Below are 27,969 nucleotides of genomic sequence, written 5' to 3'. Positions count from 1 at the left end.
AGAACAGAAACAGACTTTGAAAAACCTATGGTCACAAAAGGTTGCAGGGGGAGGGATGGACCCGGGGTTTGGCATGGAAATAGTCTAGTTAGTTGTGATGATGGTTGTACAACTATAAACATAACAAATTCATTGAATTAAAAATAAATAAAAAACTAAAGTTCATACATTGTGCAAAAAGCAAAAACAAGTATGACCTAGCTTCATTCAAAAAGTGAACAATTATTTTCTGAAAGGCCTATAATGTTGAAAACCTTTTAGCCGAACCACAGAAATGACTGGAAAAACACAATAGTCCAAGCCCAGAGATTTATTTTTATTTGCCAAACTATTTGTTATTGTATAATTCCCCAGTTTTCTAGGGATTATCTCACCCTAGAGTAAAAGCTAACATTTAAAATTATTGTCACTATATAACTACACCTAGCAGAATGCAGGGGTTCACCATTCTCTTTTTCATAATAGTGCTAATTTACTAATCCAGTAGGACTGCAAGATTTAAATGTTGTGTCCAACAGGAAACCAGGACATAATTGGTCTTGCTCTATACAAACTTTATAGGAGTCTTATGATGATTATTGAAATCTCTGATTAAGCACTTTAAAAGAGAGCTGCCATTCTTCTGCCAATTGCTGCTTTATTAAAAGATTCTTTATGTTAGAGATTCTGTTAGAAAGAAGGTCAGTTTGGGATCCTGAACCACCTGTATAGGAAATATGGGTTCAACTAGCGCTTACATTCATATATGAAAATATTAAAAAGGAGTTCCCATTGTGTCTCAGCAGAAATGACTCGTATCCATGAGGACGCAGTTTTCATCCCTGGCCCTGCTACGTGGGTTAAGGATCCGGGGTTGCCATGAGCTGTGGTGTAGGTCACAGAGGTGGTTCAGATCTGGCTTGGCTGTGGCTGTGGCTTTGGCTGGCAGCTCCAGTTCCAATTCAACCCCTAGCCTGGGAACCTCAATGTGGCCATGGGTGTGGCCCTAAAAAGACAAAAAAAGGAAAATATTAAAGAGCCAGCAGTAACTCTTATGCAACAATATTATGACTTAACCAACTTTTATCTGTACTTTTTATGTTTTTAGGTTTCTGGGTTTTTTTGGGGTTTTTTTTTTTTTTTTTTGGCTGCATCCATGACATGTAATGTGAAAGTTCCCAGGCCAGGGATTGAACCTGTGCCACAGCAGCAAACCCTGCTGCTGCAGTGACAAGGCTTGATCTTTAGCCCACTGTGCCACAAGGGAAATCCCTGACTGTAATCTTTTTTTTTTTTTTGTCTTTTGTTGTTGTTGTTGTTGTTGCTATTTCTTGGGCCGCTCCCGCGGCATATGGAGGTTCCCAGGCTAGGGGTTGAATCAGAGCTGTAGCCACCGGCCTACGCCAGAGCCACAGCAATGCGGGATCCGAGCCGCGTCTGCAACCTACACCACAGTTCACGGCAAAGCCGGATCGTTAACCCACTGAGCAAGGGCAGGGACCGAACCCTCAACCTCATAGTTCCTAGTCGGATTCATTAACCACTGCGCCAGGACGGGAACTCCCCTGACTGTAATCTTTAAAGAAAAAAATAGCAACCTCTAAATACAAAGAAATACAGTGTCCCCTTATTTGCTATTGTAGTTCTTATTTATAAGAAAGATAAGTACATTTAAAAAGTAGAAACAGACAAATAATTCTGCAGTCTAAGGGAAAATTGACAAAATGTGTTCTCGTGCAAAGAACTGCCTCTTTATCACCACTTGAGGAAAATGTCTGTGTGTTGCATACATGCACATACACATAAAACATGCTTGATTCATACACAAATAGCTAAATTGCACAAGATCAGGCTTTGAAAATTGGTCCTAGAAAATAGATTTATCTAGGAAAATTTGCATTTGGATCTCTGCATATATTTTACATACAATAAGGTTGATTATGAACAGAAGGTCATTTTGTTTACTTTTTTCCAGAGAGGACTTCTAGCATTCTTAAGAAGAACTGAAGTACAGAGCCAGAGAAACCAACAATATCTCAATATATAACATGCAGTAGAGTTGAAAATCATCCCACTGGCTCTTTTCACATATCATTGCTATTGGTAAGTTCTAATTCCTCCATCACGCATTCCTCTATAGGCTTCTTAGCACTTTTCCTGCAAAGCATGATTTCCTCATGCGGGTTTTTAGTTGCAGTTTCCTGAGCTGACAGATAAGATGTGTTGAAGACCACATTGTTTTCAGCTCTTAGGGAGTAGGCTTCCTTGGGCTTTGCTCTTTTTTGGCAGAACTGGAGGTGAAAAGCATCTTGAAAACCACGGCGAAAATTCTCATTGAAGAAACCATAAATGATGGGGTTGACGCTGCTGTTGCAAAAGGCCAGCCAGTGTGCAAAAGGGTAAATGTAGATGTTGATGACCTGCAGTTCATTTGGAGACAGGTCAGCATAGTCTGAGAGCATCATCAGAGTCCACAGAGGCAGCCAGGAGAGAATGAAAAGCAGGGCAACCACCAGGAGCATCTTAATGACCTTCTGCTTCTTCTTGGACACCACGTGCTCCTGGTTCTGTTTGCCTCTGTGGGACACTGTTGTCTTGAAGAGTGAAATTCCAATCCTTCCATACATGATGACAATGAGGGACAGGGGTGCCAAGTAGATGTTGGCAAACAGCACAGTGGTGTAGATCTTCCTCATTTCCTGATTTGGCCAGTCTTCCCGGCACCAGTAGACAGGGCTGCTTTTATTCTGGGAGTTGAGTCTCACTCGGTAATATTTTTCTTCTTGTACGTGTAGCATTATTGCAGATGGGGACATAATGGCAATGGCCAGTACCCAGATAATCATAATAATGACAAATGCTGTCTTGATAGTGAGCTTTGGTTTAAAAGGGTAGACGACACACCGGAACCTGTAATTAAAGGCAAATGTCAGTGAAGGACCACCTCATACCTACTGACAGAATCATGAATTGAGTTTATTTAAGTAATTATAGTCCTCCATCCACACTGCCCTCAAAAACATAGAAAATTGCAATTAGTAGTAGAAAGGCATGCATTATCATTTTCTGTAATTGATAGGAGATAAATTTCAGCTCAAAAATGAGTAAGTGTAGCATATCAGACACTGTTAATAATAAAGGCCAGAGTTCCTGTTGTGGCTCAGTGGAAGCAAAACCAACTGGTATCCAAGAGGATGCGGCTTTGATCCCTGGCCTCGCTCTGATGTTGCTGTGAGCTACAGAGTAGGTGAGATGCAGCTCTGATCCCATGCTGCCATAGCTGTGGCATAGGCTGGAAGCTACAGCTCCAATTCAACCCCTAGCCTGGGAACTTCCATATGCCACAGGTGTGGCCATTAAAAAATTTTAAAAATTAAAAAAATAATAGAGGTACTAGTGGTAACTAGTCTACACTGAACATGAAAATTTAATATTCAGTTCTGGGCTCTTTTCCATTGGTTTGCATAGATCATGCCTTTGAGCTTTCCTATTTAAAAGATGGGAAAACAGGCTCAAGAAAAGGTAAAAAAAATCTGGCCCATCATCACACATGCTTTTTACACAGGTAGTTTGGCTCCAGGGCTCGTATTCTTAAACTCTCCTCCTTGCCCACACTCATGATCTATATTCTTAGCCTGGTAACTTGCTTTGGCCAGTTGAACCCTAGCCTGCATGGCCTTAGCAGAAGCCTGAGAGATTTCAGCTGTAAGACACAGAGCAGGAGAATTGCACAGAGGCCAGTCCAGAGCTGTGAGAAATCTAAAGCATTATCGTTGTGAGCCACTAAGTGTCCTGGTGGTTTGTTTCACAGCTCTAAGAGTCTGAGAGTTTCCATTCTGAGTGCTGTTTATACACCTTCCTAAGTGTTCTATGTCCTCAGGTGAGCATGAAAATTCAACATCAGTATGTAGGGGGAAGCCTTATTTTCCTGCTGTTTTGTTATTTTGATTTTTGATACTCATTATGTTAACTCTAAGATAATAATACTATTATTACACACCTATATAACATTTTCTGTTCTTCAAAGTAATATCACCTATTGAATCTTCTTTGATTTAGGTGATGATTCTATAAAACTGATGTGTTATGAAAATTATTACTTTCCAGATCTGCAGGCAAGGAAGGAAACTTAGAGCTTTTAAGTGGCACAGCAGTGCCTCCAAATTAATTTATCTAATATCTTTATATAATGACTAGTTAGCTTGAGCTTTGACTGCTCTGTTATCCTTTACAACTTCTTCAGTGCATGTGTAAGGACTTCTGTCTTAATCTCCAAGTTTTCATTTAGTCTTCTAATTAGTGAATTTTCCCATTTATTCATCCTTAAATTATGGGTAACTTCGTAGGCACTTAATTCTAGGTATTTTGCTCTTTTTGTAAACCAGCTACTGAAACTTTAAATATTATTTTTTCATTCATTCAACAAATATTTGATACTCATCTTGTTATTGCAATGCATACTAAGACATGCCTCATCCCTAATTATTTAATCTTAAAATATGGAAATTTCAGCAGTTTTATTTTCTAATTACTGAACCTTTAGTACTATATGCCTTGCTCTTAGAGGGATATATATTATGAATACAATTTTGAGCAGATATATCCAAATTTAGTAGATCAGGCATTTTTTCACTGCTTAGGTAGATTAGCTGCAGACATGCCCAATTCTCTGGATCAGAGTTCAGTGTTGACCTACCTATCCACTGCTATTGCAACTAAAGTAAATACTGAAGCTGCAACAGATATCCCTTGGACCAAGCCACTGATCTTGCACATTGAGCTTCCAAATGGCCATCCTGGAAGGGAAATGAAACTGTCAGTCTTTGAAAAGATTATATATATATTTTAATTTCACTGAAATTATGAAGAGAAAGACATGAAATTAGACTGATGCAACTGTTTCTAAATAATACCCAGGAAACAATTAATGTATCCCATCATTTTCATTAATATAGTCAGGAGCTCTGTTTTTCAGTACACTGATAATAATGTCAAAACATACATTAGTTTCAACATTCTATACACTGTAATAAATGCTTTTTTTTTCTTTTGTCTTTTTGCCTTTTTTCTGGAGCCGCTCCTGTGGCATATGGAGGTTCCCAGGTTAGGGGTTGAATTGGAGCTGTAGCTGCCAGCCTACGCCAGAGCCACAGCAACTCGGGATCCGAGCCGTGTCTGCGACCCACACCACAGCTCACGGCAACGCCGGATCCTTAACCCACTGAGCAAGGCCAGGGGTCGAACCCGCAACCTCATGGTTCCTAGTCGGATTCGTTAACCACTGCGCCACGAGGGGAACTCCCTGTAATAAATGCTTTGCATCCATTAACATATCTGGTCCCCATGGCAGGCTTTTGGAGGCTTTATTATTTTCCTCATTATATGGAATAGGTAACAAATACACAAATATCACATCCCTTGCCACACAGCTAGTTAGAAGCACATTAAGAATTTGAACCCTAGTAGTATGTTTCCAGAGTCCAAACCATTTACCTTATTTAACAATGCCCTTTAAATGAATAAAATAGGAAGAATAATAGTTCTCTTATTTATAGTTCTCTTACTAATCTTTGGGAATGTATTCCATAAATTATGAAGAATCGGGAGTTACATGTAGAATAAATAAAGTTAATATTTAGTTATGTATCATGTAATGAAACAGTTTACCTCAGAGGTACTTTGTTATGGAGTGCATGTTTGTGTTTCCTCTCAAATTCATAAATTGAAGCCTTATCCCCCAATGTGATGGTATTTGGATGTGGCACCTTTAGGGGGTAACTAGGTTTAGAGGAGGCCAGGAGGGTGGTGCCCACATAAGGGGATTAGTGCCATTGTAAGAAGAGGAAGAGAATGAGACCCCTTCCCACATGCATGCACTGAGGAAAGGCCACGTGAGCCTGGAGCAGTCTACAAATCAGAAAAAGGACCCGCGCCAAGAACCTGGCCAGGCTGGTATGCTCACCTCAGACTCCCAGCCTCCAGAACTGTGAAAATAAATGTCTGTTATTCAGACCACCCAGTCTGTGGTACTTTGTTATAGCAATCTGAGCTGACTGAGATACAACTTCAAGAATAAAGAGCACTTTGCATGAGCAAAAGTAGTCTGCCTGAATGACTTCCTAATTGAACTTCAGTTACTAAAATGTTTATAAAAGAAATCGGTCTGATACTTGATATCAAGCCAATCAAATTTAAAAATTGATATTCTACCCACCCTTCTGCTATTATAGAAAAGTAACATTATTCTTCCACTAGGAAATATGCGTGTTTCCCAAAAGATATAAACACTACGCATTTTTCAGATTTTAAAATTTATGTTTTTAAAAAATCTCCAACAATTTATTTTCAAAATAGTTTTATCTAATTAAAAATATTTCCAATAGCCCAAGCATAATTTTTTAAAAAATATTGTCATCTATCCAGACCATCTGAAAATAGGTGCTACTGAAATGGATCTACTGAATAGAAACCAAAAGAGAACATGCCTTCCTAGTTCTAAAATTTGTTTGGTTGATACATTATTACTTTCTGTTCAACAAAAATGAAAAAAAAAAAGTTACATAGTCACCTTCACCAAACTCACCTGAAATGACAGCACTAGGACAAATAAATAAATAAATAAAATCTATAGAAACAAGGTGCCTGATACTAGTGAATATAAATTTGGGAAAATAACACAATTGGCTGAATTATATATAAATGCAATTGGATGCCACTGGCTTTTCCCCAGGCCAGCAAGAGAATGGAGGCAACTCTAAGGAAGTAGAAGCACAGGGACTCCAGACTTTGAGTTACTGGATGCAGGTGCAGTGGGTACCACAATGATGCAGGACAATAAAGTGAATGTACCTATACACACTGTGCATGATACCACTGGACCAGAGACCCACTCAGCTCCAGAATGCAGCAGCCAGCTTTATATCCCCAGGGTAGTAGGTTAGAGAATTCCCTTCTGGGGAAAGTCATCCTTCCAAGAACCAAGAACACTGATGTTATTTTGCCTGGCAGAGTTTAACAGTTGTGGATTCCCAATGAATGACCTAGACTAGTGAGGCCAAAAGTGGGTCTAACCTCAAACCCCAGGCATGCAGAAGTTCAAGGCAACCACATAGCACTTCATTCTTAAACACAAGCAGCTAAGTAGTAGTTGACCTTAGGGAAAGCTCAAATATAAAAGAATGTGACTAAAACAAATAGAATAGGAAAACAACAATATGAACCAGGTAGACAAAAAATAAATATTATTGATAACCTCAGAGACAGTACATATTTTATCTATGAAAAATATGTGCATGTAGTACAATGAACACTATAAAAATACAACTGGCTGAGAGAATTAAAATATGATCACAGAATTGGCTGTTGGCTTTATGTCAACATAAAGCTTGGAAGAGAAAGCTGAGATGATCTTTGAAAGTAGAATAATGAGGAGTGGAAAATGGAAGAAAAATATTTCAAAGAAGGGCAACCGAGCACCTCTTGATTAACAGGAGTTGAAGAAAGGAAAACGTAAGAGAACTCTATGAGAAAATTCCCTTGGATGGAAGGCATTCACTTTTTGATAGATAGGACCTAGTTTGTGTCCTGCACAAGAGATGGAAAATAAAAGATTCACATCAAGGTCTAACCACCTGAATTTGGAATACTGTGGGTAAAGAGAAGTTCAAAATGCTTTCAGGAAGAAAAGCAAAATACAAGGCATAAGTAAAAAAAAGCAAGGGTCAGACAGCATCAAATTTTCCAGCAGTAACCCCAGGTTTCTTAGCAGTAACAATAATAGAGCCACCTTTTGCAATATTTTGAAGGAGAAAAAAGTCCAGCCTAGAATACTTCACCCAGCTATAATGAAGTCTGAAAAGCAGAATAAGATATTTACAGATCTACAATATCTCAAACATTTTGATCTCCATGCACCCCTTCTTAGGAAGCTGAAAGAGGAATAAACCAAGAAAAAAGAAATGGCATCCAGAACACAGGGGACCGAGCATAAAGAGAAGTGAAGCACATTGTTGGGATCTCAGTGAAGAGACATCGCAGGGCCATAGCTTGAGAGCAGTTTGGAGAGGAACAGAGGACACAGAGTCACTGGAGGGGTGTCTCCAGAAAAAAAGGTGATATTTACATCTCTTTGATAGGTTTTTGACATACTTGAAGGTATTGACAAGAAATTTAATCCTCCTGGAAGAGAATCTGAGGATGTATTAATGATGGGTACACTCCAAACAACTAAGTAAATCAAAATCTGGTACCCCTGTTTCTAGGAAAATGGAAAACATTTTCTAAGAGAAAAATTGCTATCATAGCACTCTGTGTGGCTCAGCAAGGGTAAGACACATGTAACGATAGGCATGTATACTTTATTGATTTAACTAAAAACTACTGAAAGAAGGAGGGCGCAGGTCCGTGAATGTGTATTTTTGCTTTTGTATAAATGCAGTTTGTCTCTTTGCGTTTATACTGAATTATAGGCAATCATGCTGTTTTTCCAATTTCACATTCAGACACTCAGTTTCTATGGATTTATGTTCTTTTGTCCTAATGCTGTCAGTTCAGTGGAGTTTGGTGAGGGAAACTACCTCTTGGGGCAGAAGAGGATTATGAGAACTAAATTACATCTTCTGTAGGTTGATAATATATTAAAATGAAAATATGTTATTTAGAAATACGATCATAATTATCAAATATAAAGGCAAAAAATGCTCAGTGTAGCTGCCTCCTGGGAATGGGAATCAGGTGAGGAAGATTACTACATCTGAAAAAAAATGTTAAATAGTAAATTAATTATAAATATCTATGGGGGAAATATTGAGAGCATTTCTTATTGATGAAATAAATTTCTTGAGAGCAATAAACATTTTTATCAATTCTTTCACTGTTTTTATCTAGCATAATATCTTGAAAATGTACATCCTCATAAATTTTTTTTAATAACACACATCACAAAAACACAGAATCTATGCTGTTTATGGTGATAGACTAGGCACTCTAAACTCCCCCCTTGTCTCCCCCTCCAGCAAAAGGAAAGAAACAAGTAAATTCCAAAGAGAAACCTCTTATTTTCTAATAAACTGATGGTGAATGCCATGAAAGGATAAGAACTACGATATGGCTAACATTAATCTAAATATTTTCAATATGCTGCTGTGGTTTAATTTTTCTTATATATATTTGGAATAAGGATATCTTGAGCACTGTTCATTAGTTAATAAAACAAATATTTATTAGGCAGGTACTATGCACCAAAGCGATAATGAAAGCTGTAGATACACTGTTCCTTGCTTCCAGAGTGTACAATGTGGCGCCAAAGAAGAAGTAATTCAGGCCCCAGAAGTACTCCAGGGTGGTACCCTAACCATGACCTATGTTGTGCATGTAATTTACCACTACATGATAAAACTACTGCTTTGTGAGAAATCTTTGGTACCACTACTCCATCTTGCATCAGAAACTGTTGGAAATCTCCCTTGCTGACCACAAGAGGGTCTAAATATCTACTTATGTTAGATTGAAGACATTGCATCAGTTGAAAACACACTTAGCTGTTCTTGGAACTTGACAGTCCATAATATCCTCAATAACATTTCTATCACATTTTATTTGCCTCAAACTCTTAAGCAAATTCAATCTTCAGGAAGAAGTGTTGGATTTCATTTGCTGGTGATCTTCAGTGAACACTCTATAAAATTAACAGCTTCCACACTTCATCTCTGTCGCTTGCTTTATTTTTCTCCATAATTCATTCTCTGACTATTTATGTAGCTAATTGTTTGTTGTTTTTATCCTCCATTAGGATATGGATCCTTTGAGGACTGCTACTTGGAGGAGTTCTTGGAACTCTATAAACGTTTGTAAGTAAATGGATAACCCTGTCATGGCTGCAAGGATTTGGGACAAACGTTTTCTCATCTCATCTTTGAGCTACACACAGATCAACATACCTGCTATGATATTGTCCAGCAGCGTGATAGGCATACAGAATATGCCGACCAGTAAGTCACTGATGGCCAGGTTCAAGATGAAGAGATTAGTGACTGTGTGCATGTGTTTGTTCCTCATGACGATAAAGCAAACCACTGTGTTTCCCACCATGCACAGAAAGAATATCAGAAAGTAGGAAATAATGAAAATTGCTGTCACTTGAGGCTGGTGGAGATAGTAGTTCACATAGGTGATACTGCTATCTGAGTACAGATCTAGCTTTGTGTTGTTGGCACTCCAATTGTGATGCCATTTTTCTGACGAGTTGGAGTCCCATTTCTCACTCATGATGGACCTGAACACAGAAGAGGCAGAAAAGAAAAGGTGTAATTAGAAACCAGGAGATCAGAAGCTTAAAAGAGGTTGCTTTAAAATGCTTTGGAATTTTGTTGGGGCTTCTATAATAATCTGTTAAATTTAAAAAAAAATGGAGTTATCAATAAGGCATTCAAATTACTAGGATTTTAATCAAGAGCGTTTGAAAATTCCACTGTGTGGCACAAAGAGCCCATTATTATTATATTTTGTTTCCTTGATATACTCTATATTATTCACTTCTTTACCGTAGAATATTCAAGGAAAATATTCCAAAACTACTCTTCTTCTCCCCTCTGCCTTCAGATATCATAATCTGTCAAACCTACTTGTTCTTTTAATGCTAATATACCTTGAGCTTCCTGATATTTGAACGAGATGAGGTGTCTATATCTTCAAGACTCCCATTGAAATGAGCTTCTTGTATTTTTCTTATTCTGCTTTAACTCAGTAAGTTGAATATTCTTTTTTATTCACTTCTGTATGTCTACCTAGTCATAAAACTGTGGATTTCTTACAATAGTCTGGGTTACTTGTCTTGATTTAATATAGTATAATTCAACTCACATAGTATGTGTTCAATAAATATTTATTCAAAATCTATAAATCTTAATGAAGACAGTACAACCAGTGCCTGTCAGAGGTTCCCCAAGAACACTCCCAGGCTTGTTGATTTACTAGAAGGACTCTCAGGACTCAGCAGATAGTGTATTCACAGCTAATATTTATTATAGCAAGGGGATCCAGAGTAAAATCAGCAAATCAAAAGGGGTGAAATCTGCAGGAAACTGGCCCAAGCTTACAAGAGCCCTCTCTGAATGGAGTTACACAGAACACTGACCTCCAAGAACAGGTTTGAAAACTTGTGTGAAATGCACTTACAGGGTAGCTCATTACTCAGTGCTCAAGGTTTGTAGAGAGTGGGAACATGGACAGATTCTTTTTAGCATGTATCAAAATTCCTTACTCCCAGATGGAAAGTAGGTGTGCAGCAGGGACTATGTGGTTGTACAAACAAACTAGACATAGAGAGCCACTCTACCATTTAAGGAAACTTTGTTTCACTATAGGGAACTGTTTAGAACCAAAGTTTGCAGACTCTAACCCAGGCCTTTCTACGGAGAGCAGTTTCTGGCCTGCTTGTTAACACTTTCCTGCCTGCCTTGACAGAGTTACATGTGTGCTTAAATGAAAATGAATTTGACAGTGGACTTATACAACAGAAATCCCGTATTCCCTTTTTTTTGGAGTAGGTGTGTGGACTTTGAATTGTTGAGGATAACTTCAAATGCCTCTACAGGTACATAATCAGACTCCAGTTTGCAGAAGACTGAACCATGTAATGACCTCATTTCACTTTGCATTTTTCAGTCTTTTACCAAGTACACATTTATATCATATTTGGGGAGCATGTTTATTTTTGTCAGTACTGCATAAGGATTAAGATATGTTTTATTCATTTCTGATACTAGACTTTGGATAGTTTTCTTCTTTTATGTACAGGGAAGAGTAAATAAGTTTGTTACTAATATAAGTCAGTTAATCAGACAGATCATTTTTCTCCAACAGTTCCCATTATTTCACCATTTAATTTTTTCTCTTTTCTCAAATTTTTAAAATTCACTTTTGCCTTTCCTCAACTTTTTAAAATTCCCCTTGCTTTTCTATATTTCATATTCCTAAGACCAAATAAAAACAAGAAGTGAAAAGCAAAGTGAGTATGTGATCAGTTGAGCATTTGGAGAAGAGAAAAAAAAATGGAATTTGAGTAGAGCCAGATATAGGCTGCTATACAAAGTCAAGTCGAGACTATTTTTGGGGTCCAGAGACAGACACTGAGAATATCTACCAACTTGATAAAAGTCACTTCAGTCAAAGTCTCCAGAAAGAAAGCATTCGCACAAATATTTAAAGATATTTTTACCTAAGGCAAGAATGCACTCTAAATACAAATGAGAAAGGCATGAGAAAAATGTAAGTTGTTAAGAGTTATAATAAAAAACATCTGTCCTTGGATTCAGTTAGAGCTGGCAAACATACGGGTAGGATATATCATAAAGCATAAGGCACTATATATATATATATATATATATAGAGAGAGAGAGAGAGAGAGAGAGAGTCTTTTTAGGACCACACCCACGGCATTTGGAAGTTCCCATGCTAGAGGTCGAATCGGAACTGCAGCTGCCAGCCTTTGCCACGGCTGCAGCAACACCAACACCAGATATAAGCCGCATATGTGACCCACACCACAGCTCACAGCAATGCTGGATCCTTAACCCACTGAGCGAGGCCAGGGATGGAACCCACATCCTCATGAATACTAGTCGGGTTCGTTACTGCTGAGCCACCACGGGAACTTCCATAGTGCTTTATATTTGCACATTCTTTTTTCTTATACCTAAGCTTGAAACAACCACATGTTTCCAAAGCAGATATGCATCCATTGTGTATCTGTTGAGATAAGAGTGTGAAGACTGAGATAGAAACTTCTGGTGTATTAAACTCAAGTTAGTCATTTGAAAGAGAAGTGTTTCTTTTCCTCTTCTTCCAATAGAGTTTTGATAAACTAAAATCATTTTTTGTTTTGGAGGCCAACATGGATTTCACTATTCCTATTGTTGACTTGTTAACTGTATTTGGCACAACAGCAGGCAAAAGGCAATACAGAGAGTCAAAGAATCTGTCATATTTGTGTTATTTCCTTCTCACATGCAATTGTAAAGTTTTTGTACATGAGGTCAGAACTTTGGCCATTAGATCAGCCTAGTAATGTGACTTTGGGGATAACATCAAAACCCACAGTATTACTATATTGCTATATACTATACTATACTATACTATACTATACTATACTATACTATACTATACTATACTATATACTATAGTAATACTGAGGCAGAGAAAGCCAAGCCCTGCTGGATCCTAAGGAGACCCTCCTATCTCAGAGTAAGACATCAACGATAATAACTCTCTGGTGTTCATGCATTTGGCATCTTAATGCACACTTAAAATTTCCATACAGTTGATTAAAAAGCTTTAAATGAAATCTGCCCCTGGTTGAATACCTTTAGACCAAAATTATTTAAAGTGTACTCTGTGAATCATATTCATTCTTAGTTGAAATAATACAAAGAATAAGAAAATCGAGTATACCAGTTAGGAAGGCAAATTTACTCTCTGCCCATATCAGTGATTCAATAGTTTTGGAATATTTCATCAAAAATATGTGATGTCTTTTTAATAACAGAAAGCCCTCACTTTACAAGTTGGCAGTTTACATGTTAAGTAAATACATTGTAAATATAAGCCATTTTACCACTAATTAGTTTTACATTCTTTATTTCTACATGGGAAAATACATGATAAATAAAATATTTAGTTGTGAGCTTTGTTTACCTTTATGCTTTATTCATAGGTCACAAAGAACATGCTTTATTCCTACCCCTCATTCAGTAGCTCAAATCTTGGTGGTTATCGAAGTATTATAAGTATTATTCTTTGTTTAAAATACTAAAGAATGTAGAAAGACAAATAATAATAACTTCAGAATTTTGGCAGAGAAATATTAACCGAGGTCAGAGAGTGAATCGATTGAGGATGTTAAAGCATTTTCTCCCCAAACATCGGAAGAATACTCCCAGAGGAAGAAAAGAAGGCCGATGATTGAGACTAATGGCCTTGTGGACATAATAGCTGGACCTCAAGGAAGAGTAATGGTATTTTCTAAGATGATGGACCTTATCAACTTAAAGTTGTTAATAGGTTGTTCCTGTATAAGTCACAGAATTCACGGATTTATGAGGTATGATTCTCTAGAAAATGTCATGCAAGCTGAGATTTCACGGACCAAATACTCACTCTGCTATGACAAGTAGGTAATGCCACAAAACCTAACTTGGAGATCTCAACTATTACTCTGGGCCAGAAAGTAAGCATCTAATTCAGGAAGAGTGGTCCTAAGGAGCCACCTTCGAAGTCCCCGGCTTTCTTTGATTAAGCCCCTTAATTATCTCTATCCTTGAAATTATTAGTAAGACGTGAAAATGAGTAAGATCTTGGATTTCAAAAATAGTAATTCACATTTTAACTTTAAAATACAATATGCACAGAGTTGAATAGCCTTTTATATCCTTATGTTTAGAAATGCACAATCTAATATTTCAGACTATCCTTTACCAATATTTTTACTTTATATTTTTCTATATGTCCTGGGAGAATGGTAATATTATTTTCAAGGAGATAGCATCTTCTGTTGAGGTGAGAACTGTTTCACTTAGAAAAATACTTAAAGAAGTTCTCTTCTTATGAGGAAGCAACTACCCTCATATAACCTTACCCTCTAGGGCACAGTGACATTGAGTAGAATAACCAAAGATATGGTTAACTACTTTATTATCCTTAAATTCTTTCTTGCCTTAAATACTTTATTACCTTTGAGTATTTTAATAACATCTCTGTGCTGGGCACTATGCTAATTGCTTAATGGATGTCAACCCATTTAATCTTCCCAGTATGAGGTGGCTTCTGACTAAATTGCAATTAAATATATAAAGCAAATAAGACAGGAAACTGTTAAGTAACCTGACCCAGCTTCCACAGCTAACAGCTGGAAAAATTGGGAAACATACAGGGAGGGTCTCCCAAGAGTAGAAGGTTAGCAACATAAATGGGGTGGATCTGGGCAGAAGAGTGGGGAACAGCTTGAGATTTGGAAACTGACCACAAAATGGATATGGCCAAGGAACTTCTAGAATCTATTATGTCTAATATTTAATTCTAAACTAACGTTTGTACTACTCCCTGCTTATAACCCCAAATTATCCGCAAGTCTAACAAACAGAACTGTGTTTTTGTGGGAGATATTTTCAGTTACCAAGGGAAATGTTCTGATGTTTGGGTTAGTGTAGGGCTGAGAGTAAAGGGCAGCCATAACGGGAAAAGATGGGAACAGGAATGCATCATATACATCCAGAGAATTCCTGAAGATACTGTGGTGGGGGAGACAGGTGGGTGCTGGATTCTGCACAGCACATGGGATGGAGACAATTTTATTGGACTATAACAGCTACATTGAATAAGCGTGGCTCAGGGGATGCACTCTAAAAGCAACTATGTTTGTATCCCACTAACCCCTTAATTTTATCATTTGAGGTTAATTTCTCTATTGCCCCTGGGCAAAATTTGGAAGAAGTCTTATTATTTTCTAATCATTTTCTGATGATAAGAGAAGCACAGTTATTAACACAGCCAGACTAACCAAAAATTGTAAATAAATAATGACAATAAACAAAATTTTAAATTTCCACCAAGCATGCCTCCTTGTCTTCTTTTCTCTTTGCGGATTTTCTCTACCACATCTCCGCTTCCATCTTGCCAATCTCAGTTCTCATCCTTGCCAGAACTGTCCGGGACAAGGTTAGGGAGAGGGAAAGGGGCAGGAAAAATCCTGCTTTTCTTTCTAGGGTTGTCATGAGGTGTTCCTTGGACTAAACAAGAGTTTTAAAGCTGACCCTAACTTTTGTTATTTAAAAAAAATAGTTAACTTCTTATTTAAACATACATTTCTTTCAATATTAATTAAGTTAAACTTTAGTTACAGATTTTTGGAATTTTTTAAGTGAATTGCTTATTTCTTTAGTCTTTTTTCACATTTAAGTGTCCACTTTTTTGGTTCATAAAAACTTTCTTATTAAGAATTTTAACCTTTGTTATATATTTTCACATGTCCAGCTAGCAATTTGCAATTTAATTTTTACAGCGTTTTAAGGTTAAAAATAAGAATATGTGTGTTATAAGATATATTAGTTTTTTGTATTTTCTCTAAAATATTTTTTTCTGGAAGCATATAAGTACTCATATATATTTTACACTATTTAAAATAGTTTTATGTTTTATAATTTTAATTGTATATATCTTCTATATTATTCATTTAAAAATACAATTAAAATGAAAATGGTGAAGTTCCTTGGTGGCCTAGTGGTTAAGGATTCAGCATTGTCACTGCTATGGAGCAGGTTCAAATCCTGGCCTGGGTGTGGCAAGAAACAATAATAATAAAATGGTGTTATTTCACATCTGAGTTTTAACTAAATTTACTTCATATTATGACTTAGCATAACTCAACTGCATGTGCTACATTGTATCCTGCAGAAATCTGGCTGCTTTTTGTTTACTTTCTGAACACCTAAATTTATATATATTTTATTGAAAATTAAGTGAAAGTTTTTCAGATATGTCAATTATACATCCTTTAAAAATATTAAACATAAATCATACCACATATTGTTGGTACTTCATAAACTTCTAAAGTCTAACATAAAATTTACCATTATACTACAGTTGCTTAAAATTCTATGTTATGTTCCTATAATTGATCAGATTTCCCAGTTTGTTTAGTATTTAACAATACCCTATGTATTTATTGCATATAAAGCCTTCTTTAACATTAATATCCCTTTGATAGTAGTAGCACACTTCTGGTTTTGTGCTTGCAATCATTTTAAGAAAGAACTGATTTCCAAGAGTTAATGATACCCGTGTCTCCCGGAAATACCAAATAAAGACAAGCACAAGGAAAGCAGGAAGGGGAGAAACTGACTTGGGGTCATACCTTAACTTGGAAGGTAAATTGGTCCTAGGCACCCCCAGTCCACTTTATTCTGCTCCCAGCTATATATGCTTTGGGGTTTATGAGCTTCAATCTTGGATGATTTGAGCAGAAAATGTGAACACAGGAGTATTTAAATTAGGTTGTTTACTGCTTTCAGAAATGCATTAAAAACATTTCACATTTTCACCAGAGATTTCACCATTTATCGTGTTGGAAGGATTTGTGGAAAAAAGAGCTGTACTCTGGCTGTCCTGAAAGCTTCAATAAACTGAAGTCCTCCTATTTATTAGGAAACAAGGTCCAGTGCCTGAAAAAAGATGGGGGGAAAAAAAAAAGCAAAAAGCATCAGTCTTATCATCAAGGGGACCTTGGGACAGATAGGAAGCACTAACAGGTTTTGTTCTTATAGGAGCTTCTCCACTTTCTGTGTGAGAATTTCTTACCAGCTACAAAAATGGAGAGAATTAAATATCACTGAAGGCTCAGGTGGATGGAACAGAGATCCAGCTGGGCAGAAACAAGACTTTGCTATTTACCCCGTTAGTTTTTAACATTCTAGGACCTCTACATTCCTAGGGAGCCACAGCTAAATTGCTCATTAAATATTCTACCAATAATGCTAATCCTTAAAAACATTATCACCTGTTGATATTACTGCTATTTTTCTTAGAAGACATAATAAGATCAAAATTTGCTTTTTAGAGTAACTTGTGATTGAGTCTACATTAATTTCTTTGTAAAAAAATTTTTTTTTGGCTACACCTATGACATGCAGAAGCTCCTGGGCCAGGAATTGGTTGTGACTCAGTAGCTATCTGAGCCACACCAATGACAACACCAGATCCTTTACCCACTGCACCACCAGGGAACTCTCTTAATTTCTCATATTGGGAGTTCCCATCATGGCTCAGTGGTTAGCGAATCCGACTAGGAACCATGAGGTTGCGGGTTCGATCCCTGGCCTCGCTCAGTGGGTTAAGGACCCCACGTTGCCGTGAGCTGTGGTGTAGGTTGCAGATGTGGCTTGGATCCTGCATTGCTGTGGCTCTGGTGTAGGCCACTGGCTACAGCTCTGATGCTACCCCTAGCCTGGAACCTTCATATGCTGTGGAGCAGCCCTAGAAAAGACAAAACAAACAAACAATTTCTCATATTAAATGAGATGTATTTCTTGAATGGCTTCTTATAAGATTTATTTGGAAGGCATATTTTTTTTCTGATGAAGACAAACACAGGTTATTAATGGGTCATGTTTTCTATTAGTACAGTTTTGAAATGACATAGCACTATAACTGACTTAGTTGACTTTTTGCATTTCCTTAGAGACAAGTCTTCATAGGATTTCTCATTGACTATAAACAATTCTTAAATTTGAAATTAGTAATTGTGGGGCCCAAAGAAATGGTATCTTTAATCTTGAAGAATAGTCAAGGAGAAAGTGCCCTAAACAGTTTTTTAAGCTACATTATAGAATCAGCTCTCAAAACAAGGCAGCTCTCAACAAATCCTTTGTGTTTGCATCTTCTAAGTTGGTCTCAGTCAATAATCACTCCTCATTCATTCATCCTGTATAGTAAGTTGTAATTATAGAAATATAGTCTATTAATTTCCTAAAATAGTGTGTTTTAGGGGTTTTAACATTCTTTTTTTTTTTTTTTCTTTTTATGGCCACATCTGTGGCATATGGAAGTTCCCAGGCTAGGGTTGAATCAGAGCTGTAGCTGCCGGCCACGCCAAAGCCACAGCAACACTAGATCTGAGCCGCATCTGCTACCTATTCTACAGCTTGTGGCCACACCAGATCCTTAACCTGCTGAGCGAGGCCAGGAGTTGAACCTGCATCTTCACAGAGACCATGTCGAGTTCTTAGCCCACTGAACCACAAGAGGAACTCCAAGGGTTTTCTCACTCTTTAGCATGCTTCAAAGTCATCTCACTCCTACCAAGAGAAGTCCAAAGTTATTAATCTGATCTTCAAATTCCTTCACAAACAGAACCCAATGAATTGCATCAGCCTTATCTTCAATTGCCAGTGCTTAGATTATTCCACTAAAGGACTCAAATGGCTAAGGAGAATGAAACCATACCCATAAATTCTGGGGGTGGGGTAGATGAAATAACTAAAATTGACTCAAACATCTGAATTTTCAATAAGAAAAATCGTATTTTCAATTACTCATTTAAAGATGTGGTATTTCAGGAAACTATGTTGCATATCTTGCAGCTTTGTGGAATTCTTGGTTAACAACTTTACTCATGAATACCCCAGTTGGAGAATGTATGTGCAGTTCTCCTCAAGGCTGAGGGTTTTTTTTGCAAATTCTTCTTTGAAGGCATCTTATGATTTTCCACCTCTTTGCTTTAATTTATGTTTTTACCCCTTCCTTCATCTTTCCCTTCTGCTCTGTCTTTTTTAAACTCCCAACAAAAATTTTATCTTAACTAGGAAATTTTCATTCACTAACTTAGTTTGAAATATATATTGTGCCCTGAAATCACTAAATGACTTTAATTCTATGTCATGTATTTGATACTTGTCCTTGACCATCTTCTGATATCTCTCTTCTATAGTGATATATAACACGTTTAAACACTTTCTTTACATATCTTAGTATGTACCTATGTCCAATTCCTCTGAATGTTACTGCCTTGAGGGAAAAACATATTGTAAACACCTGTCTCCTCTGAGGACCTAACTCTATTCTCCTCTGGTTCTTTTTACAGATTTGGTATTCAATATAAATATGTGTATTTTGACTTTATCTTTGGAAGCTTAGGTTGCATGGATTAAGTATATAAGTATCAAGAAGTAATGTGCAGAATACAGTGAATTGCATGGTATGTGAATTATCTCGATAAATTTGTTAAAATGAATTAATGTGCAGAACAAAGACAGATTTTAGAGTCTAAGTATTTGTTTTATTTTCCTTGATGGAACTTTATTATTTAATGTGTAGATAAGTGGAAAAAAGCACAGATATTTCTTTTCCCCCTAAAGAAAACTAGCTCTTGAAATCTATTTTCAAGTAATTATATTTTAGCAACTGGATACTGTCATTGTTAAGAAAATAGAATCATTTATCATAATATGAAGCTATGAAAAGGGAAAATGCATAGAAAGATACTTCTCAGACCTCTGAGTTCTGTCTAGATAATTTAAAATGATAACAGCCCTAAAGTAAACCATCTTCTCACCAACAGTTTTCTCAAAACACTTAGGAAAATTCTCAAATCTACATCACTTTCAATTCTCTGCTCTTTGATGTGTTCAATTATAGAATAACTAGCTTTGTGCTCGGATGTCATATTTTATTATACTTGTCAAAAAATTCAAGAAATTATATAAATAGGAAACCTCGTTTGCAAAAATCAATCTACTAATAATGATATGCAAAGGGTAAAAAAACAAGCAAATCCCCCTATCCTGAGTTCAAATATGATTCAAACAAATTGAGCAAAATGATATTACTATTGCTATTGTAACATTATTATCAATGTTATTGTTCTCATTATTATGATAGAGACAGGAATTTTCTAACAGCTAGAACTTTATTGTCATATTAGCTGCTCTACATTTACTTTTTTTTTTTTTGGTCTTTTTAGGGCCACACCTGCGGCATATGGAGGTTCCCAGGCTAGGGGTCTCATCAGAGCTGTAGCCTCCAGCCTATGCCACAGCCACAGCAATGCAGGATCCGAGCCGCAACTGCAACCTACATCACAGCTCACGGCAATGCTGCATCCTTAACCCACTGAGCGAGGCCAGGGATCGAACCTGAAACCTCATGGTTCCTAGTTGGATTCATTTCCGCTGCACAATAACGGAAACTCCTACATTTACTATTTTGTTTAATCATCACAGCAACTCTGAAATCCATGTATTATTATTCCCTATTCTATAAGTAAGGACTGAAAGTTAAAAAGATTAAGTGACTTATTCTTAAATTCCCCCACCTGCACCTACCACAGTAAGAAGTTTTCCTCAGGAAATTTATTTTCTTTAGCCTCAACTGATGGGAACTGCTGTTACCCTCCCCATTCTTTTCCTTCAGTTTTCTCTTACAGGAATCCTAGCCACCTGCTTCCAGAAAGGAAACAAATCCCCTTTTATCTTTAGCCTAGGAAAAATTCTCGAATTCTTACTTATTCAGACAGTTAATTTATTCCTTTGAACCTTCTTCTAGGTGCTTTAGAGGCATTGTCACTTGTCACAAGTGGATAGAGTTTATCTAAGGAAGACAATTATTTACTAGTGTTAAATCCTAGCAACCTTAATAACCAGCAAAATTTCAAATTTTGGCTTACCTTTTTTAGATTGTATTTTTAGCCTAGTCTATCTGCTCCTGTTACAATCTCTGTAAGTAGAAAGCAGTAGAAAAGCAATTAACTATCTTTCCAGGAGAAACACCAAGAGCCATGGAAATTTTTTTTTAAAATGTAATGTTGTTTTAATTTTTTCTTTCAGTTTATTAGCAACAGCTGCAGACAGCGAGGCTTTTAGTAAAGCAATTCGCAAAATCTCTAGTGGGTCTTAAGTACATTTCCAGCTGGCTGCTGTGTGGACCACAGTTCAGATCTTTCAGTGCTCAGAGGTTAGTGTTAAAAATTGAACCAGAAGCTGTTATGCCCCTTGAGGGCACAACCCACACATAAAAATACCCATATACATCACTGAAATATTAGCATGAAATAGCCTTTCAACTGCAGTAGGTATTTCTGATGGAGTCTAATGCTCTGTATTAATGCTAAATAGGTTTTTTTGGGTTTTTTTTTAGTTCTGTTTTCTTTTTTCTCCCAATATTTCTATGACTGCTTATAAGGAAATTACAGACTTGTAAAAATATTCACTCTTTTTCTTGTCATTAAATATGCATATCAGAGTTCATCAACAGTTTAGTCATTTAAAATATGTATTTTTAAATTGACAGAACACTGTAAATCAACTATAATGGAAAAAATAAAAATCATTTAAAAAATAAAAGAATGCATATATATATATATTTGTGTTCCCACAGGATACATAACTTTCTTAAGCCCTGTGTTTTCTTACACTGTTTATATTCAACTCAGTCTCTAACAGTAATCATTTTGCCATTTATTCTACATTAGCAATGAGCTGTAATACTCTTCCAAAATATATTTGAAAGAGGATACACTTTTTTTTTCTTTTTTTTTAGGGCCATATCCAAGGCTTATGGAAGAAGGGATGGAATCAGAACTGCAGCTGCTGGCCTATACCACAGCCACAGCAACACAGGATCTGAGCCATGTCTGCAACCTACATCACAGCTCACAGCAACACCGAATCCTTAACCCACTGAGAGGCCAGGGTTCGAGCCTGCGCCCTCATGTGTCCTAGTCAGGTTTGTTACCACTGAGCCACAAGGGGAACTCCTAAGAGGATATACTTTTGAAGAATTGCATGCCATATGAGTAATGGGATTGTATTTTGAATACTAAACAGAGCTAATTAATGTAATCCATCAATTTCAATTTTTTTTTCTGTACAGTTTAAAATGTTCAAGTAAGTATAAATTAGTTTTTTCTTACAATCAGGAAAAAAATCAGAAAAAAAAATCATGTAGTTATATGCAGATTACTTCTCTGTAACTGAATTTGCAGAATGCCCTTACCTAATTCAGATCTATGTTTTAATGGTCATTCATCAACTGACATGCTAAGAGGCCTCAGAACATCACAGGTGGCAAGAATAATTTTAAATAATGTGGCCTGTCTACAGTTAAACCGACTGAAGGAGTTGTTAATGACATCCATGTTCTGGATCATCAGAACTATTTACTTAGAAGACTTTGAAAACTTTAAAAAGCAGAAACCTTTTTGATATTGCAAATCAAAAGGGGTCTAAATCTTTGTACCCTGGCTAAGCTAGTTCATGGACTATTTTTAAAAATACTTTAAACCTTCAACAGAGAGCAATGATTGATCACCAAGCATGAAACAGGTGATACTAAGGAAAAGCTATCTGCTTTAGCCTACTATGTACTTGGTGCTTAATAATTCTCTATGCATCATTTCATAAAAAGAATGCTCACAAGGACCTGTGGTGAGCAGCGGTCATTATTGAGCATTTTCGTAGTATATATTGTGCAAGTCAGACACAGCTCCTGCTCTCTTCCAGCTTATAAGATGAAGAAATCCACCTTTCCACCCCATTCTTTCCTCTCTGAGTTTTTTTTTTTTTTTTTTTTTTTTTTTTTTTTTAGGACCAGACCTGCAGCATATGGACATTCCCAGGCTAAGAGTCAAATCAGAGCTACAGCTGCCAGCCCACGCCACAGCCACAGCAACTCGGGATCTGAGCCGAGTCTGCGGCCTTCCCTGAAGCTCACCACAATGCCAGATCCTTAACCCACTGAGCGAGTCCTGGGATTGAACCCATGTCCTCATGGATAATAGCCGGATTCATTTCCACTGTGCCACAATGGAAACTCCCTCCTCTCTTAGATTTTGGTTTGCTATGGAAATATGCATATATGTCTAAACCAGTAGTCTCAGGAATTACCCAAATATTATTTGATTTTTTTTACCCATTCATTTCATTTCAAAATTCTAGTTTTCTCTACTAAGAAATCATGTGCCACTGAGCTGGGACGGGTAGTCACTTCAGGAGGGTTAAAAGGCTTTTGTTTTTAATCAGATAGCAATTAACTCTACATCTAAATGGTTTCACAGATCCAAGTCATTGAACCTGGCATAATTCAGTTGCTCTTCTTAATCAGTAATTAGTCAAAAGAAAAAGAAAAACAACAACAACAAAAAAAACATAATAGTAGAACACTATTTGCCCAGGAAATTATGCAGAAACAAATCTAAAATTAAAACAGTGTGATAATCACACATGACATTTATATCGTTGAAAAAAAAAATAGATTAGGGCATGTAAGGGAAAGGGAGGAGAGTGGGGAAAAAAAAAATGCTGGGTAAGAAACCCCAAACAACCTCACGGCTAAATCTTGAAAAATGTAAAAAAGCCAAAATCCAAGTTATAGATCACTTTGTCTTTGTTTCCTCCTTTTTTTTTGTCTTTTTGCCTTTTCTTGGGCTGCAGCCACAGCATATGGAAGTTCCAGGCTAGGGGTCGAATCGGAGCCGTAGCCACCGGCCTACGCCAGAGTCACAGCAACTTGGGATCCGAGCCGTGTCTGTGACCTACACCACAGCTTAGGGCAACACCAGATCCTTAATCCACTGAGCAAGGCCAGGGATCAAACCCGCAACCTCGTGGTTCCTAGTCGAATTTGTTAACCACTGTGCCACGGCGGGAACTCCTGTTTCCTCCTCTTTCATAGCTGAAGATTATTTAGTTTCCCAGAAGTTTGAGACAGCAATTACGAAAGAAATAAAGCTGGGAACAAACAGTAAGAATAACTATGTTTAGCTGAGCTCCATCATGTCGGCTGTAATAATTGGGAAAAAACTGATAGGCAAGCAGAATGTGGAAGAGTGTTAACATCCTCAGTGTTTCTTTTTTGTTCTGTAGATTTTGATTTTTCTCTGAGAAGATTTACCACTATCACATGAAATGTCTTTTTAATGACTTGGTTTTCTTAGCACAGCGCACGATGTTCTCAATTAATAGTTCTGGTATAAAGAAATGAATGATTGTCTTTTTGGTTTCCACCTAAAGCAGAGCAGTGAGACAAAGCCTTGGGAGCAGGTAGTTTATTTGGGAGGCAATTCCAGGAAGTAAGAGAGGCCCAAGGACTAGTGTGAGCTCACTGCTGCGCGGAGTCAGGATCCAGAAGGTTCTGAGGCTGGTGCCCCCCCAACTTGTGAGTGAAGCCAGGTCCAGAGGTTAGTGCTAGACTAATACTGGCAGGCAGAGCAGGTCCTGGACCCTGGTGTCAGACCCCTAGGAGAGCTGGGGGAGGGGTTGATTCCTGACATAGTTGGGTTTGGAGTCCCAAGTGTCCAAAGCTTGTGTTGACCTGCTAGCGGGCAGGCCTGGATCCCAGCTGGTCCCAAGGTAGGATCTGGCCTCTTGTGGGTGGGTTGGGTCCCAGGGCTACAGGACTGTGGTTTTCCCCCTTGTGGCTGAGGCTGTGCTAGAGGCTCTTGCAGGCTTCCTGGGGGGCAGGACCAGCGCCAGCCCACTGGTGGGCGGAGCTGGGTCTTGGTTCTTTGGTGGGCAGGGCCTTGTTTAGAGGCTCTTCTAGAAGCTGCTGGGAGTTCAGGAAGTCTTTAGGCAACCTGTCTGCTGATGGTGGAGCTTCATCTCCACTTAGGCAATTGTTTGGCTGGAAGACACCAGCTCTGAGGCTCCCAGGTTGTCGGGTGAGGCCAGGTGCTGGCTCTAATGAGCTAGAGGGTGGATCCCATCCACCAGCACGGACTTCCAGCTTCCACAGAGTGGGAAGTAGATGGAGTCTGCAAACGTGGCTGCTGCTAGGCTCCTGTCTGGGTCCCCACGGTGAGCCACAGTCACCGCCAGCCTCCCTGGGAGACTTCCCAAGTCCAGCAGGTATGTCCAGGCTATCAAATTACTGCTTTTGCCTTGGGTCTCGTGCTCGTGCGGTTTTGCTTGTGTCCTTTAAGAGTGAGCTTCTGTTTTCCTCAGTCCTGTGGGGCTCCTGAAATTAAGCCCTGCTAGGTCTTCCCGGTATAGAACCCCCGAGGCTGGAGAGACAGAACCAGAACTCTTCCTTCTGTGGGAGAACCTCTGCAAGGTAGTATCATTTGTGGTCGTCCACCTGGGGATACGGGACTTCATTATATCATTGTCTGCCCCTCCTGCCCAGCTTTGGTTGTTCCCTGCGTGTTTAGTTGTAAATGTTTTCTGGTAGGTTTTGGTCTCTTACATAGATGGTTGCTCTGCATGGTTGTGATTTCATTGTGCTCCTGAGAGGAGATGAGTTTAACGTCTTTCTACCCCTCCATCTTCCAGCCTTATCTATATCAGTGTGGTTTTAATTTCCATTTCCCTAATCAGAAGGGTAGTGAGCATATTTCCGTTTGTTTATTTGTTATGTATATATCTTCAGTGAGTGTTTGCTTAAATCTTTTGCTAAGCTTTCACTGGGTTGTTTTCTTAATATTGAATTTTGAGAGATTTTTATGTATTCTGAATACAAGTTGTTTATCAGGTATTTCGTTGGCAAATATGTTCTCCCAATCTGTCCTTCACCAAATTTCTCCAACAAAATACCCTCAGTGTTCACCAAACTGTTGGCCTCTGAATGTTTTCAAAGGTAGGTAGTGGGAAGTCAACGAAGAATTAGTAAATCCATTATTAGCCTTCTCCTTTATATGCCCTAGTTAGGTGGTATATCAGTAAGAGTTCAGGCAGGCTTTCGAAGAGTTGAATTTCTTAGTTTTCATGAATTCTAATTTATGCCTTTTATCTTTTCCTAACCAAGATCACATTTCCTCCTATTTTCTTCTAGATTTTTTTTATTGAAGTTTTATATTTAGGTGTCTGATCCATTTGGAGTTCATTTTTGTACCAATACTGCATTGCCTTTATACCTGTAGCTACATAGAAAGCTTAAGTAACAAGTAAAGTGATTCCTTCCACTTTATTCTTCTAAGTTGTTTAGCTATTGAAGGCCCACTTGTCTACATTCACAACACACACAAAAAAACAACCTTGTGTGGATTTAGGTAGAAATGAAATAAATGTATTTGAGGATAGACAGATATATCAGTGGAACAGAACAGAGAATCCAAAAGTAGACCCACACAAATATGCGCACCTATTTTTTCAAGAAATGTACCAAAGCAGTTCAGTAGAATTATGCAAAAAAAATCACTCTTGATGTTTTCACACCATGTGATTTCACTTACATAAGGTGTAGAGATCACAAAATTCTAGAAATGGAGACTTGGTTCCATTTCTGGTATCAATGTCAAATTCCTGGCTGTAGTATTATAGTTACTTAAATGTACCCATTTTAGGAAACTCGGTCATGGTGTATGGGGTCTCTCTATTACTTCTTACAACTGTGTGTGAATCTACAGTTATTTCAAAACAAAATGTTTCAAAAAAGGAGGATGGAAGAGAAGTAATTTGGTCTTACCTATTTTTGTCTCTTTAGCTCATAGTGGGAAAAAAATATTATACGATACTGTAAGTTTCCAAATACTACTATTTGAATGATAGCTTTTTAAAGTTTTTTCATTATGCATGCAAATCATAACTCTAAATTAAAACGTATAGTTTGTTAACATCAACTGCTATTACAAAGTAGCAACTTTAATTAAGAAATAACGTGATTTTTCTAAATTATGTTTTAGCGATGGATGAGAGCCTGTCACTGAATAACTGCAAAAAACTAAAACATGATAATTTTGGCCTGATAAACTATGACGTTTTCTGGAACAAACTTTAAGAAATTACACATCCATTTAAGGATCAGATACCATTATTTTCCTAATTTACATGCACTTTTTATTTTTAATATAATGTTTCTATCAAAAGAGGAAATATTCACTATCACAGCACGCCAACACACATGCAAACAATATAAATGACCTTTAAAATCTCTATCTGGAGATGGAAAACCAAACCTAATTTACACTCTATCAGAGTGAAATATCCTCTGAGGCAAATCTATTTTTTATAAGGAAACGTCAGTTAATACTGGCTCCCTAAGAGCTAAAATGTGTGAAAGAACTGCCTTCACAAAACAGGCAAATGGAAGGAGGTGAAAATTAAAGCTTCATGTAAGGTTTACCTTAGAAACCAGGACACATCTGTACTCAGAGACTTGATGGTTCCAGATGAAGCCCTTATCTGAGCCGTGAGCTCCTTCAGCTGAGGTGTTTAAGTGGGTGCCTGTCAGACTCTGCAATGCTTTCAGCTTTAACATTAAAGACTGACAAAATGGATGATATTTAGGGATGCTAATTAATTTTCTACCACCTTTTAAAAGAACATTTACCCCAGAACTAACATCATGGATGGAATATCAATGTGGTGTCCCCCTCAGCAGAGGGCATTTGGAAAGAGAGAAGCAGGGGACCTCAGTTTTTTGAGTGTGGTGAGCAGGGGGCTGGTTGAATGTTCCTTCTCTTTATATGCAATTTTGCCCTTTTATTAAATGTAGTAATTACTTTTCCATTTG

At 37.6% G+C, this 27,969-nt stretch overlaps 1 protein-coding gene across 2 annotated transcripts in view; it reads right to left on the bottom strand.

Annotated features, from left to right (window-relative positions):
- Positions 1 to 1,552: 1,552 nt before the first annotated feature.
- NPFFR2 (neuropeptide FF receptor 2) overlaps positions 1,553 to 27,969 on the bottom strand; it is a 68,753-nt gene continuing 42,336 nt past the window's right edge. The window contains exons 2-4 of one of the 2 annotated variants that reach the window (XM_047799459.1): positions 9,918 to 10,252; positions 4,676 to 4,775; positions 1,553 to 2,889 (exon numbers count right to left, since the gene is read on the bottom strand). In XM_047799459.1, the coding sequence (XP_047655415.1) occupies positions 2,064 to 2,889; positions 4,676 to 4,775; positions 9,918 to 10,245 (1,254 nt within the window). In that variant the 5' untranslated portion in view covers positions 10,246 to 10,252 and the 3' untranslated portion in view covers positions 1,553 to 2,063. Of the gene's footprint in view, positions 2,890 to 4,675; positions 4,776 to 9,917; positions 10,279 to 27,969 lie in introns of those variants that run through there. The other variant, XM_047799460.1, reaches the window with a different exon arrangement.

The sequence above is a fragment of the Phacochoerus africanus genome, chromosome 10, assembly GCF_016906955.1.
Source record: "Phacochoerus africanus isolate WHEZ1 chromosome 10, ROS_Pafr_v1, whole genome shotgun sequence".
In the NCBI taxonomy this organism is placed as follows: Eukaryota; Metazoa; Chordata; class Mammalia; order Artiodactyla; family Suidae; genus Phacochoerus; species Phacochoerus africanus.
The sequence above is the reverse complement of the archived record's forward strand: the minus strand, read 5'-3'. Positions and strand labels throughout refer to the sequence as shown.